This window comes from Pseudochaenichthys georgianus, chromosome 8, assembly GCF_902827115.2.
Source record: "Pseudochaenichthys georgianus chromosome 8, fPseGeo1.2, whole genome shotgun sequence".
In the NCBI taxonomy this organism is placed as follows: domain Eukaryota; kingdom Metazoa; phylum Chordata; class Actinopteri; order Perciformes; family Channichthyidae; genus Pseudochaenichthys; species Pseudochaenichthys georgianus.
Window position 1 is genome coordinate 1,543,803 of NC_047510.2, and position 14,870 is coordinate 1,558,672.

General features: G+C 40.8%; 1 protein-coding gene across 6 annotated transcripts in view; it reads right to left on the reverse strand.

Moving 5' to 3' along the window:
- Positions 1 to 512: 512 nt before the first annotated feature.
- rbfox1 (RNA binding fox-1 homolog 1) overlaps positions 513 to 14,870 on the reverse strand; it is a 299,812-nt gene continuing 285,454 nt past the window's right edge. For 4 of the 6 annotated variants that reach the window (XM_034089337.1, XM_034089338.1, XM_034089336.1 and 1 more), the window contains exons 11-12: positions 13,080 to 13,155; positions 513 to 3,857 (exon numbers count right to left, since the gene is read on the reverse strand). In XM_034089337.1, coding sequence (XP_033945228.1) covers positions 3,705 to 3,857; positions 13,080 to 13,155 — 229 coding nt within the window. In that variant the 3' untranslated portion in view covers positions 513 to 3,704. Of the gene's footprint in view, positions 3,880 to 4,054; positions 4,160 to 13,079; positions 13,156 to 14,870 lie in introns of all 6 variants that reach the window. The other 2 variants (XM_034089342.1, XM_034089339.1) reach the window with 2 other exon arrangements.

Below are 14,870 nucleotides of genomic sequence, written 5' to 3' on the forward strand. Positions count from 1 at the left end.
GATGTGGAGGTCCTGGGCTGGTGTGGTTACACGTGGTCTGCGGTTGTGAGGCCGGTTGGATGTACTGCCAAATTCTCTGAAACGCCGTTGGAGACGGCTTATGGTAGAGAAATGAACATTCAATTCACGGGCAACAGCTCTGTTGGACATTCCTTCTGTCAGCATGCCAATTGCACGCTCCCTCAAAACTTGCGACATCTGTGGCATTGTGCCGTGTGATAAAACTGAACATTTTAGAGTGGCCTTTTATTGTGGCCAGCCTAAGGCACACCTGTGCAATAATCATGCTGTCTAATCAGCATCTTGATATGCCACACCTGTGAGGTGGGATGGATTATCTCGGCAAAGGAGAAGTGCTCACTATCACAGATTTTTTCAGATTTGTGAACAATATTTGAGAGAAATGGTTATTTTGTCTAACAATCTTTCTTTGAGGCCGTCTCCACTCAAAAAAAGAGCAGACAGCCTGGAACATATTGAGAAAACAAAACTTTATTGATGGTTATTGATTAGTGGAAGAACCATAGTACATGCACATACAATGACTGGGTAGGAAGCCTTGTTTTGAACCACAACACCTACTGGAAGCAGAGCCTGTATAAAGTAGTTGAGGAGTCAGACATTCAGCATAGTGAGGACAACGAGTGGTCCTGTTTCTGACGGACACGGGGGGGGGGTTCGAACCGTCGAGGCTCTGACTGCTGCCTTCTTTATGTGATGTATCTGAGAGTTGATCCTATCTAATGTTTAAAATACTTGAAAGGAGATATGTAACAACACCACTTATTGGGAATAGTTGTAAACAGAACGTGGCACAGGAAGCGGGCTGGCTTCAGAGTCCTGATACGTGTGGTGCTTTTCAAATACACTACAGAGGATTCCGTTCATTCTGTTTACATCATACTGTAGATTGTGTTATAATATTCAAACAGTTAATTTTCAAAGAGCAAAGTTTGAGTTGTAGAAAATAACAGAAAGGATGTCACATTAAGAATGAGAGAAAATAGAAGTTAAGGAAGGTTACAGCACTGATACTGTATGTCTCAGTTTTATGTGAAAAGGACGTGTGCAAAATGGTACAGTTGACAACAATGTCGATGTGTGAGAATCTAGATTGTGATTACATCATTTGTAAAGAGTTAATACAAATCAGGATATGCGATAGAAAATGAGATAGCTCGCCCTAACAACTGATCTACTCTTCTAAATCTAAAACATTATACCATTGTGTATTTCATATAAGAGAACATCTTCACTGCACAGTTCAATTATAATACATTGTTGGATTATTATACTGTACTTTATCCCTCTTCAAATGTAGTAATGAAAGAAATCAACAAAGAGATAAAATAGACACAGTGGCTTTGGCCACTGCTATATCTTTTTTTTAAATCTCTTCTGTAATATAAAAATCAACAATTATACCAATGAATATATTGGAAGTTTATATAAAAAACCTTTACGTCTACTCAGTACGGAAGAGAATTAGTGCCACAAAATAATACATCTTTAAATTCTTTGATTTAAAGTTTGACTTCTCCAGGAAGCAGTAATTCTAATTAGTCATATTCAATGAAGTGTTTTAATGAGGAGCTTACTCTTTTGCAGCTCACAGCGTATGGACCAAGCAATTAAATAGTTGAACAGTTTAGTTGCCATGGCAATTTTTTTTCTCCTAATTTATAGCTATGTACAATCTTCACTGTACGCACACACATGTCATATATTTCCATCAGACGGAAGTGGTGTAAGACATTAGCACAGGATGCAGTCAGTAAATACGCGGCTGCATAAAGTGCTGACTCACACCATTCTCTCCCAGAGGAAACCAAGCTGACCTGGACCTCTATGGAAGCTGAGAGCAGCTGGCACTGCCAATACTTGTTGTTGCATGTTTTATTAAGTGATCACAACTTAATGACCCTCTTTATCAAGATAAAAAAGCAGAAATGCCCTTTTTACAAAATGGTGTTATATTTTTGGAATATAAAACAAAGAATAGTGGTTTATGAAAACACATTGCATTCACCAAAGGGTTTTAAGTCTCTCTTTGACTTAAAGATTGCACAATGATTTTATTTAAACCAGATTTATTGTCACCCTGTCTAATCAATATACCCATAGCGGCTGATGGTGTGAGTTGTTGTGGTGATTATGTCAGTCAATAATTGTGTTTTTGCATGATCAGTATGTCGAGCACACTGACCTAAATCATATCTCATTAGATCAGATGCTAAATCAGCATTAAGCAATAAGTAAAATACTGCTTTTGCAACAAACTGCTTGATTGAATTGCACTGGTATAGAAACCTCTTGGCTCCAAGTTTACTTCCTGCCAGCTGTTGGTCCTAATTTCAAATACTGTCAGACAGATTAAAGGACTGGTGCTGGAAAAAGTCCTAAATCCACAAAATAAGGCCTGTGGTTAACACAGGCAAAATACATTTCTCGTTTGTTCTACGATTTGAAATACGTCAGTTGTTGAATGTCTGAAGCTTTTACCCGTCTCAAAAAAACGGTGGTTGCTAAAAAAGGCTAACATCATAATGCATGAGTCTTTAGCTTAGCGGTGGTGATGCGCTGCCATGGGACCGTAATGTCGTTCCGTTATAGCCTAATGTTAGATACCTACTTCTTGACAGTGCAGTTATGCTTCAAAAATAATAAAGTGATAATATGTGTAGATTATGCGGCTAAACATTTAAGCATCATAAACGTGTTTTAGCTGCAGAGCTTTTGTCAGCATATTCCAAAATCCAATGGGAAAATGCTATTGCCTCTTTTCGAGGACTACAGAAATGTGTCATCGCTGCACCACTCTACTGTAGCCACATTTTAAACCTTTATTTTCAGGTTAATTAACGTATGAAACAAGCCAATCTTAAAACAGGGTGTTGTGGAAGTTCGCTGGATAATATATCAGATAGAGCAGGGATTGTGTTATTATGAAATACTTAGATGATTTATTTCCTCCCTTTTTTAAATGGAATGCAATTTCATATGTTACAAAACAAAAACACATCATATCGCACTCAATACAAAATTGGGCTACAATACATGCAGACATAGCATTTTGTTTTGGTATTATTATTGTTATCTTGCTTTTTGCAAAATAACCATAAGCATATGATAGTAACGTTGCAGTCACAAGTAATAAAGCTTGTTGTCGAGGTCACTTACGAACAGCATAATGGCTGTTCTCAGCTTCTCTCTCTCCGCCCTCAGAAGTTGTCCCTGGGTTTCCAGGCTTCTTCGCTTCTTCACAAACCAATGGCGGAGAAAAAGCTAGCTAAACTGAAAGAGGAAGTACCAAAAGAAGCTGAGACGATAAAAACAACAATACTTGACTAGCATAGTCACTTTAACACTAACAAAACGTAAGAACACTCCAAAAAGTGACTCTCTCACAGGGTTGGAGTTCTATACAAGCCCGAACTGTTTGAATCTGATACATATTGTATTTGTGTCTCATCATTACTCTAGCAGCTCTCTATGGAAAACCTACAGCTGATAATCTAGGTTTAAATCTTCAGAAATTAAAAACCCACAATATCAAAATACACAGCACAAAATATCTGAGGTATAAGATGAAAAATATCAGCTGTCGTTTTCTTTTTTCTTTTTTCGTTCTTAGAAGACGCTGAAATGATGCACAGACTGCATGTATACCCAGGCCTCAGGAACGTCTCTCTGGTTGCATTCGCTCACACACACTTTCTGTCCTGTGGGAAGGTTGGGTTCAGGTTGGAGGTGTTGCTAATAGGGAGCAAAGCGGCTGTAGCCTCCCCGGTATATACTAGCCTGGAGAGAGGACAGCACGAGCCCCACATCGTCGGCATGGCTCCGACTTTTCGCGTCTGTCAGTGGGGTGAAGGCGTTCTGAAACACACGTGCGCACACACACACACACACACACACACACACACACACACACACACACACACACAAGAATGCACAGCCACACACAGATATTCATGGAAACACACACACCAGGAACCCTCATTAGCCCCTTTGGTCCAGCACTTCTTCAACTGGAGTTTCAACATTACATTACCGTTATTCCAGTGCAAACCCATGGAGATGAAAAGACCAATGACCGGAGCAACCGTCATGCAGCAAGCACAGCAAGACGCTTCATGCCGGGGGAACATGCCCACTGCTACGTGAAAGAAATGCAGTCAATACAACCATAGAAAAGTGCAGTAAAAGATACATCAACAGCTAGATCAAAAGGTGTTTTGAAACCGATGTGAACCAGGGTTAGCTAAATGTTTGGGACGGATCATGCTGGCTTCGCTGGGTGGAGCTGATGGAGCTTCTGAGGCAGCTGCATTTCAAGTATTTTATGAAGTGTGCTTTGTTTCTGAAAAACTGTTGAAAGTGTATGTTAAAACCATGTGCCTCGGTGTGTGTCCAGATGAAACTGCATGTATGAATCTGATCAGCATGCTTGTTATCAAGCTCTTCAAAGTAGGAGTTACGTTTGGTTCTAACTGACCAAACATTCTCAGGAATACTGAGAATGCTCTCAGTCACATTTCCCCTTACATTCCTTATCAAGGTATAATCACATGTCGGCTGGATCAAAACGGCCTTTAGGGTGTGTTTAACACATTGAATGATTTGTATTACTTGTTATACTTATTTCTGGCACATATAAAGTGCACTGCTGCCTTACCAGTTAAAAACAACATTGCATTTGGTCTTCGCATAACATAATTATATTCTTATTAAGGTAGATCTAGTACAGTATCAAGTAGCCATTTAAGACATGTGGAGAGGCATATTAATGCTATATGTAAAATGGGTCTTCAGACGGATGTCAGCTAAACAGACCCCTCGTTTTACACACACACAAATCATAGAGATGCAATGCTCTCTTGATTGTTGGTGAAGCAGGTCAAGGGACATTACTCGAGGAAAAAAGTGTTCCAATCAGAGGGGTGAAATCAAATGTAAAACTTGATTCTGTTGATTGTCTTGAAGAAGGGGGGTGCTTTGCAGCAGTCCACTCACATTGATATGAATGCCTGGTAAATTACCTCAAGGCTGCTCCCATGTATCCTCATTCATCTCTCCTCAGAGATCTGTCTGCGCTGCTTGACCCTCAATCCTCAGAGAACAGATAGTATGCTTCATTCAACCTGATCTCACCAGAATGCGTGACTCCACCACGACTCCTTTACACCACAATGCGTGGTGGAGTCACGAACTTTGTTACATTTACGTGTCGGCACCACGCAAACAACCCCAACGACCCCTTTGTCGTGGTGCACACACGCATTCTACAACGTCCTGCAGTGAGCTTTTATTCTATACAACGTTTTTTAAATCTACTTTATAGCGTGTAGTAACTCACGGGAGGCTTCTTTTATTTTATTTGTATTCAGAATTATTTTTATTTTTCGTCAGAATGTAAAAATTACATTAGTTACGAATTTGTGTTCTCAAAAAACAGTGCATTGTGTGTAATGCAACTGTGATTTTTATTAAATTAGCCAGAGCTTCAGCTGTGTCCAATAGATTGTTCCCTTTAGTTAACGTTATTTAAAAGATAATGATCATGTCCCCTGTATTGTATTACGAGCGTCCATTCCCATTGGATAACGGAGAATTTTACACCCGGAAGTAAGTAGCCTATTCTCCTTACTGTCGATTGATTTTACAGTGATATATGCACTACTCATCGACTAAAAAACACCAGCTTATCCTTGTTAATTACACAACATTGATTGGTTTGAATTGTGTGCAATGCTTTTGTATTTTCGCCCTTGGATTCGGAGAAACAAATATTTTTTCGGAGTTTTAGGACGGCAGAAGACACTACACTACCCAGAATCCTCAGCTATCGTTTGGGACTACACCATGTGCTTAGCTTGACAAACCCCGTGATCAGTTCTCAACCTCTGTGATTGGATGCGCGACGTTTACACAGAGCGTCAAAAAGGACTTTGAAATGGAATGAAACCCATCGACGGCACACTATTCAAAACAGGAATCGAACGTGTCCTACCCCCCCCCCCCCCCCTTAGATCACAGGCTCCTCCAACAGTGCTACGCAATAAAACAGATAGGCTACACAGAACAAATTGTGAAATAGTGCAATAAGAGTCTACAAGTGATTGGAATATGATATATTAGATAAATAATTTCTAAGTAGCAGCCAGATGAATGTTATTTATTTCTAAGTTCAGGTGTTTAAAGTCTTCTGGCCTGTGGGATGAAGCTGTCTCTGTGTCTGGTGGTTTTAGTCCGAATGCTGTGGTACCGCCTGCCAGACTGCAGCAGACAGAACCGTTTGTGGCTGGGGTGATGGGGTCTTTTATAATCCTGAGGGCTTTCTTTAAGGTTAACCTGGTATTTTACTCCACTACATTTATTTTAGTTACTTTACAGATTTGGATTAATGATGTGAAATATAAACAACCCTTAAATTAGACTTTAGTTACACCTGAGTGAAATTCAGTGAAGGTGATTGTCAAGTGCCAACAATCAGGCGAGATATTTGATAGTTGGTGCTTGAGAAGACTACATATTTATCTGCAGATCCGTTTAATGCATATTCATTACTCGTTATTCTCTAATAGTTCATTAAAGACTGTATATAATTGCTATTTTGCACATCCCTTTCAAGATTTCAAGATTTTCTAAGGTTTATTGACATATCATATACACAACAGTGTAGTTATGCAATGAATGAAAAACTTGGGTCACAGGTTCCTCAACAGTGCATTACAAGACATCTATCAATGTGTGTATACTTCCACCATCACACTGTCGTATTCTGCACATTTCTTTAAATAAAGCCTTATTAGTTTGTCTGTTTTGCACATCCTCCTATCAGGCACTAAACTGTTGTATTCTAGATATCATTTGAGTATCTTCTTGATATGTTCTATTCTATATTTATATAATTGACCTTCTACTTTCCCACTATTTTGTATGTACTCTTAATATTTAAATGTTTTCAAAAAATATAACACATTCAAAAGTGCTTTACAAAAATGAAAGACATTAAGAAAAAGGCATTTTAAACAGTCATGCATTGCAATTACTCTAAACGTGTAATAACGTGCTTTAACCAGTAGGTGGTTTGGGTTAAAAGGCTGTCAAGTTTACAGTGTTAACAAAATAAAATATACTGCTGTTTCTGGTTTAGTTTACGACGAATATTATTTTGTTATTGTTTTGATATTTGTAACACAAAAGCGATGGAAAAACCCCACAGCAACACAGAAAAGATGGTCTTAACATGACCCAGTCGTCTAGTAGTTAATAAAAAACAATAATATCAAAACAAAATATTACTACTAACTTTATTGTGAAATTAAAACAGAACGGTAAAAGAATAGTTTCCGGTCTATTCTAAGCCCGATCTCTGTAGATAAATAAATAACTACGACAGAAGTGTAATATTTAATGCAGCCAAACCATTTATTACAATGCATTCATGTGATGACTTTCAAAGAGTAAAGCAAGCACTGCTGAATAAAGTATGATTTTATCTTTTACGAAACGTTTTTTTTTCATATGGAATGCAGTTGGAGGTCAACCAATCAAAGAGCTTGAGGACTGATCACGGGGTTTGTCAAGCTAAGCACATGGTGTAGTCCCAAACGAAAGCTGAGGATTATGGGTAGTGTAGTGTCTTCTGCCATCCAAAAACTCCTAAAAAATATTTTTTTCTCCGAATCGAAGGGGGAAAATACAAAAGCATTGCACACAATTTGGTGTTTTTTAGTCGATGAGTAGTGCAGATATCACTGTAAAATCAATCGACAGTAAGGAGAATACTTACTTCCGGGTGTACAATTCTCCGTTATCCAATGGGAATGGACGCTCGTAATACAATACAGGGGACATGATCATTATCTTTTAAATAACGTTAACTAAAGGGAACAATCTATTTGACACAGCTGAAGCTCTGGCCTTCCTTAAAAACTAACTAATTTAATACAAATCACAGTTGCATTACACACAATGCACTGTTTTTTGAGAACACAAATTCGTAACTAATGTAATTTTTACATTCTGACGAAAAATAAAAATAATTATGAATACAAATAAAATAAAAGAAGCCTCCCGTGAGTTACTACAAGCTATAAAGTAGATTTAAAAAACGTTGTATAGAATAAAAGCTCACTGCAGGACGTTGTAGAAATGCGTGTGTGCACCACGACAAAGGAGCCTCATTCACTTTACATTGGGGTTGTTTGCGTGGTGCAGACACGTAAATGTAACAAAGTTCATGACTCCACCACGCATTGTGGTGTAAAGGAGTCGTGGTGGAGTCACGCATTCTGGTGAGATCAGGTTGGCTTCATTATGGCAGAGTGGAACCATTTCCAGGTCAAACAAGGATTGGGGGGCCATCAAATAAGTTTCATACTGAAGGTCCAAACATAATTTACCATTAGTAATGGACTTCAAATGCTCACCAGATGCACAAGGTAACATAAGGTACATGGTGTACTTTTCCTCCACTACATGTATTAATACCTTTAGTTACTTCACAGATCTGGATGAATGATGTGAAATATAACCAAGTGTTGAATCAGACTTTAGTTCCACCTGGAGTAAATTCACCAGCTGCCCTGCAGTATACAAAGTCATTCAAACTAGCTGCACCTTCACCAGCTTTGAGAACACTTTCATGATCAATCATTATAAAACATATCATATATATTATTCTGAAATGGATCAATCTGCACAATGACTACTATACTTACTATACTATGATGCTAATACTTTTGTACTTTTACTTAAAGTGGACCTATCATGCTATATTGGAAAAATATATGGTAGTTCCATACCTATACAAAACATGTCTGTGAAGTTTTTTTTCAAAATACCAAACAGATCACCCATTGCAGCCGTGCCTCAAACTGCTCATACCCCTCTGTTGCAGCTCTGTTAGAGAAACGCAGATTTTGAGTCCTTAGATTAAAAAAAGCGGAGGAGGCGGAGCTAATGCCTGATCAGAATTCTACCGGAGATAAAGTTAAATTCTGCTGTGATAAAATGCATCCTGTTCTAAAACACATCAAGGATTATTTCTGAAACAGTATGGAGCTCAAATGCTTTTTCTCTTGAGGGTTTATCACGAGGTGAGTTCCTTTTTTATATCCTGCTTTTTAAACACATGTGCTCTCCAGTACAGGTTAGCTTTGAGTGTTAGCGAGCCTTGCTAATGTAAACAAAGACGAGATTACGTCCAAAACACATCAGGCATTGTTTCTGATAGCAACTTTCTGTGGGTCCGCCGCCGATTTGACATCAGATCGGCGGCAAATCTGTATCCGCTCATTATACCCCCGTTTTTAAAAGATTTGGGTACGGAGGAAAAGAGAGAGGGTTTTATTTTCTGACGCTACGTGAGTTCCCCGACGCACCGGGGACACATATTTATGTATAAAAGACATCAAAATGTGCATTTTGCATGATAGGTCCCCATTAAGTACAATATCTGAATACTACTTCCACCTCAGCTGATTTGTGACACATTTCCTATTACTATGTGAACAATGAAGCCATGGACAATATCATAACAACAGCATATTTCCCAGTTATTGGTCTATTGCACTGACATCTGACCGACAATGTTCTTGTGTTTGCCAACACTCTGAGCTGTGGGTTTGGACGGCTATGTTGCTCACCGGTCCGCCCAGCTCATTTCTTTCTTCCTGGCCCCCTCCCAGTGTGTGGCGTCGCAACGGATTTAATTATCAAAATGACTAATTATTTCATTACCAGGGATTGCAGGTTGAGGTGGTATACATCAAATTATAAATATAATAACTAACATGGACTGGGCTGCCAAGGCATGAAGACATTCATCACCTTCTACAGGCGGGATTAATGTGTAATTTGGACTGCCGTTAGCAGGACAGACAAATTAAATTAAAGTGAGGAGATGTCAACGCTGCAGAAAAGCTTATACACAGCAACTGAAGAAAATAATGGGGTGGGGGAGGGAGACAGTATGGAGGAGGATGAAGATTGTGGAGTGCAGTTGGTGAAATTTGATCAACCTTTTCTTATTATGAGGTTGAAATTAAACTTATTTTTAAAACGACCAGTCTTGATCCAGAGAATTAAACCAACAATGGACATATAACCTTCTCTTTTTCTATATGAGCCTAAATTCCCCTTTTCCACCACCGGTTTGGAGCCCAAAAAAAATCTTCCCATTTGGAACCGACAATCTGCTGGGCTGGAACCGAGAACCCAGTACCAAAACAGCCTTAGGGCACAGACTGCAGCGGTAAAAGACAAAACATATTTCCCCCAATTGCATCCATCCATCCATAGATCCATCCATCCATCTTCTCCCGCTTATCCGTGGTCGGGTCGCGGGGGTAGCAGTTCCAGCAGAGAGCCCCAAACTTTCTTTTCCCCGGCGACATCAACCAGCTCTGACTGGGGGATCCCAAGGCGCTCCCAGGCCAGCGAAGAGATATAATCCCTCCACCTGGTCTTAGGTCTACCCCTTGGTCTCTTCCCAGCTGGACGTGCCTGGAACACCTCCCTAGGGAGGCGCCCAGGTGGCATCCTAACTAGGTGCCCGAACCACCTCAACTGGCTCCTTTCGAGGCGAAGGAGGAGCGGTTCAACTCCGAGTCCCTCCCTGATGACCGAACTTCTCACCTTATCCCTAAGGGAGACACCAGCCACCCGGCGGAGGAAACCCATCTCGACCGCTTGTATCCGCGATCTCGTTCTTTCGGTCATAACCCATCCTTCATGACCATAGGTGAGGGTAGGAACGAAAATGGCCCGGTAGACAGAGAGCTTTGCCTTCTGGCTCAGCTCCCTTTTCGTCACAACGGTGCGGTAAAGCGACAGCAGTACCGCTCCCGCTGCTCCGGTTCTCCGGCCCATCTCACGCTCCATTGTTCCCTCACTCCAGAACAAGACCCCGAGATACTTGAACTCCTTCACTTGGGGTAAGGACTCATTCCCTACTTGGAGTGGACAGTCCATCGGTTTCCTGCTGAGAACCATGGCCTCAGATTTGGAGGTGCTGTTCCTCATCCCAGCCGCTTCACACTCGGTTGCGAACCGATCCAGTGAGTGCTGAAGGTCGCAGACCGATGAAGACCATTAGAACCACATCATCTGCAAAAAGCAGTGGTGCAATCCTTAGTCCACCGAACTGCAGACCCCCTCCCCCACGACTACCACTCGAAATCCGATCCATGTATATTACAAACAGGAATTACAACAAGGCTGCTTTGTCACCAATCCTGTTTGTAATATACATGGATCCAATTGCATCAGAAAATATAATTGTCTCAATACACCATGGAGTTCTGCAAGGTTCTGTACTTGGACCTATTCTTATCTTCTTATCTATGCCTACTTTAGGCAATATTCTTAAAAACAATACACAAACATAATACCCAAATAAAAACTGATGCATTTCAAGCTAGTAGTTATTGTAATTGGCCTCAAACACCGCCAAAATGCATTATGTAATGATATATGGTCTTCTATCATAATATTTGTTTCAGACTCTACAGTTGATACGGTGGCCAGTGTATTGACTAGGAAACAAGTTCATATTTATAAGATATATATGTTAACTTCTTTCCCTGTAAAAATCCAGAATAAAATTAATAATTCACTCTCCTTACCTTCAAAGCCTTCAATGATCAGGCAACAACTTATGTTAAAGTACTTACAATACAATATTATCCCACTTGAAGACACATTTGACAGTAGGCTTATGGCGTGCCTCTTTGAAAAAGCTTAGTTGGTTCCAGCTCAGGCTTACCTTGGACCAGCCCCTAGTTAAGATGCTATGGTGCATTATTGGACGATGTATATTTTGTAATATAGGCATAAAGAAAGGAGCATTTCTATCATATTTATGTGATGTCATATCAATGCTGATTGGAAACTAAGCAGTTAAGTGGAGATGTTCCATTGTGATTGCATCCTGGTGCCAGAACAGTGAACCAGCTCTACAGTATAACTGCAGACACTAATGGCGCATTTCCACTACAGCGCGGAGCTCGCTTTAAGCGTGCCGAGCCGTGCCCGGCCCGTTTTTGGTTGCGTTTCCACTTAGCGTAGTTCCGGCTAGCAGGTACTATTTCACAGTTTTTCTGGCCCCATAAAATCGAGGTTCTTTCCGGGCCAACAACCAGGCTGAGTCGGGCTGAGTATGCTAAACTAGAGAGAGAATCGCTGTCAAGGGGGCTACAACTACAACAAGATGAACATATTTGACTGTGATTTAATTGTAATACACGTTACAAAGTGATGCCGAAGTAACAACATACAGATACCGGTTAGTAAAAACCATGAATTAACGCTTTGACAAGTCTGCAGACAGACGGCAGGCGAAAAACCATTTTAACATGCGTGTTTTCTAAATGGAGCTTGGCTAAGCTAACGTTATAAATGCTCCGACCGTCCACACTCACAACAACGGCCTATACAGACATAAATAAACCAGCGACTGTATTCGCCATGACTCAGGCAGTCTGTGGTTTGTACTTGTTTAACTTGTGTCTAGTTTCTGAACAGATATGAGGAGCTGTGAGCTCTGAGGGCTAACAACTAACGGCTGATGTTTGGTTTTGTGGTTCGCATTGAAGATGACGTCATGGCTCCGCCTACACTGCGTTACTATAGTTACTGCCCCAGCTAGCTGGAAACGCAGCATAAAGTGAGCCAGTCCTAACGAGGCCTAACCATACCGAGCAAGGCCGAGCGAGGCCGAGCGAGGCCCTGTAGTGGAAATGCGCCATAAGAGGAGAGTGTGATTCGTAGTCTAGAAGAGGGAGATGTCCACAAGAATCCTATGTGTTTAACTTACTGTGATAATGTATTTTTATGCTTCGCACGGTTTTAAAATAAATATGCCACCAAAACTCAGTTTCCATCTTTTCCATAAACACCAAAAGGAATGTTTGGTCAGTGAGTCTCACTCCTCTCAAGTGTGTGCAGCTCTCAGAGATCATGCCGATGACATGCAAGATGCTTGAGCTCACATGTGTATTTGGAGACATGTTTGTCTGAAGAAAGGAAGTGGTATAATGAATGCAGGACAGATGTGTGGCAGGTCTTACCATGGCACCAACGCTGTATGTGGCTGCTGGAGTGAGTGTGTGGCTGTAGGGGTCGGCAGCGTATACTCGTCCGTAACTGAAATACATGAGATAACAGGGTGGTTAAAATAAACTACGCTTGGCTGTCAAATGGAGACTCTAAATAACTACTCATGGCTTTTTTATTGATTTTTTACCGTAATTCAACAAAAAGTATTCTATAGGATACAACATTCACAACATTTCAAAAAGTAACTGAATGTTATTGATCTGCAGGTCTTTGAAGCTTTATAGACACAAAATATTCACTATATGCTGATACCTCAAATTGTAAAAAGTAACTGATCCTTAATTATTATGAACTAAAAAGCTAAATGTTTGAGTTACTGATGATTTTGATGTAAAGTTAGTATTTATGTTTTGTCATAACCAACACAAAACATATCCTACCAATGAAATGGCAAACTGTGTTGCTCAGAACATCCCATATCAATGTTTTAGAATGTGATGCGCCTTTAAGGACAACATCATGTCTTCTGAAAGTTAGCAATCACTCTTTTTAATATTTCATTCAGCAGTAAAAGTGCACTACAGTTAAACAGTGTAACATGATGCAATGTTCTAAACATCATGGCAGTCTTCCAGTTACATTGAAATATTGGTTCTGTGTATGATTATAGCCTTTAGCTTGATAGTGGCACAACAAGAAGCATCACCATAATTATCTGATGAACATTATCCAACTCCGTCTGACCAGAGGCTGTGAACCACATATTGGAGAGGACCAATATTGGCTCTGTACAGACACGTGCATGTTAATGAACACAAGGGTTCTGATGTAATAACACAGGGAAAAGTCAGAATAAATTAGCATTATGAAATAATCAAAGAGTCAGTCTATTTTTAGACGGAAATAATCTGCAGCAGTGTTTATTCCAAGAGAGCAGCCATGCTGTGGACAACCAGCCCCCCCTCCCCCAACTCCCTTTCCCCTGCTGTGTCCTATCCCAGTCATGGTAAGGGCCAATCAGGGGCCAGGGCCTGTGCCTATAATTTAGCTGATTTGCATAGCAGCACAGTGGTTGAAGCGATTAGAAGTTAATCCCGATTAGTCTTGGACATTGCTATTCACCATGCAGCCCCCCCAACACCCACACCCACCCAGCACCGCTGCTGACCTATCTTATCTCCCAGAGCAGAGCCCTAACCCACCATCACTGTGTGCGCGTGTGTGTGTGTGTGTGTGTGTGTGTGTGTGTGTGTGTGTGTGTGTGTGTGTGGCGTGTGTGTGTGGGTGCGTGCATGGGTGTGTGTGTACGTGCGTGTGTATGTGTGTGTGTGTGTGTGTGTGTGTGTGTGTGTGGGTGTGTGTGTGTGTGTGTGTGTGTGTGTGTGTGTGTGTGTGTGTGTGTGTGTGTGTGTGTGTGTGTGTGTGTGTGTGTGTGTGTGTGTGTGTGTGTGTGTGTGTGTGTGTGTGTGTGTGTGTGTGTGTGTGTGTGTGTGTGTGTGTGTGTGCGTGCATGTGGGTGGTGTGTGTGTGTGGGTGTGTGTGTGTGTGTGTGTGTGTGTGTGTGTGTGTGTGTGTGTGTGTGTGTGTGTGTGTGTGTGTGTGTGTGTGTGTGTGTGTGTGTGTGTGTGTGTGTGCGTGCGTGTGAGCGAGAGAGAGAGAATGTGGTAAGCTGCAAGTACATCAGAAATTCAAATGCAATTTGAGTCAAATGCATTTTTGAAATGACCCTGAGGTGAAAAGACAGAGGGAAACAACATGTCCGACAGCTCTATAGCACCTGCTCTTTGAGGACCTGCTCTTTG